Genomic DNA, 957 nt, shown 5'->3' with positions numbered 1-957 from the left:
TTGCCCTATTGTATATGTGGCTCTCACGTCCTCCATTGGCCTTTGTAAAACCGGGCCCATTGCGGCCGGTTTCGAGGGTTTTGTTGATGGAGATGGTGAGGTTGTCGGCGGTGGTTTTGATGTTGGTGGTGGTGTCGTCATAGGATTTGTTGATGGCTCGTTATCGTTGCTGGTGTTTTGTTCATTTGTTTCTCCCTTTTCGGCAGTGGCTGAATTGTCGGTCGCTGCCGGGGCATCCCCTCCTTGGGAGCAACAATTTCCCATGGTGGTAGGGAGGGAGGTAGAACAAAAATGTCAATTTAATTGATGAAGGAAAGAGAAAGAGAAAGAGAAAGATAAAAAAAGAGAGAGATATAGGATGGAATATGGCAAGGGTGGTGATTGGTCAATAATGGGTTTGGGGGGTTGAGTGAAAGATTATTTGGAAATAGACTAGATAGGGTAAAAAATAAAAAAATTAAATAAAATAAATAAAAAAGGAAAATTAAAGGGTGTAAAATTGGTTAGTTTAGTTAATTCACAACTTGGAATGTTGGTGAAATTGGAGGAAGTATTGATAGTGAGAAATTGTAGGAGGGTGCAATTGAAAGAGTCTTTTGCGTGTATATTGCGTGGTAAGAGTATATAGGGTTCAATATTGAGACAAGGGTTAAGAGAATTTTTCGGATGTGAAATTTAATTAATTGGGCATTTGTATGTTAGGAAGGATTAAAGGGTGATATTGTAACGTTTCTTGTTACAAAGATAATGTTTAGTAACAACTTGCAATCCCTACTACAAGTTATACTACTCTTAAAGTTAAGGAAAAATAATTTGTTTTTTTAATATATATTCATATTGAATAAACGACTAAACTGACACATATTTTTTTATCAGACATTCTTAATCTTATATCACATCTTTTACTTTTAGGGATAAATAGCAAAATGATATTTTTTTTTTATTATTGTCGTTATA

The 957-nt window shown here is 35.4% G+C and overlaps 1 protein-coding gene across 1 annotated transcript in view; it reads right to left on the bottom strand.

The window, feature by feature from the left end:
• LOC101503036 (calcium-dependent protein kinase 2-like) overlaps positions 1 to 365 on the bottom strand; it is a 4,885-nt gene extending 4,520 nt beyond the window's left edge. The window contains exon 1 of the mRNA XM_012719384.3: positions 5 to 365. Coding sequence (XP_012574838.1) covers positions 5 to 264 — 260 coding nt within the window. The 5' untranslated portion in view covers positions 265 to 365. The remainder of the gene's footprint in view (positions 1 to 4) is intronic.
• Between the last annotated feature and the right edge of the window lie 592 nt (positions 366 to 957).

This window comes from Cicer arietinum, chromosome 5, assembly GCF_000331145.2.
Source record: "Cicer arietinum cultivar CDC Frontier isolate Library 1 chromosome 5, Cicar.CDCFrontier_v2.0, whole genome shotgun sequence".
NCBI lineage: Eukaryota > Viridiplantae > Streptophyta > Magnoliopsida > Fabales > Fabaceae > Cicer > Cicer arietinum.
This window is presented reverse-complemented; position numbering and strand designations above follow the sequence as displayed.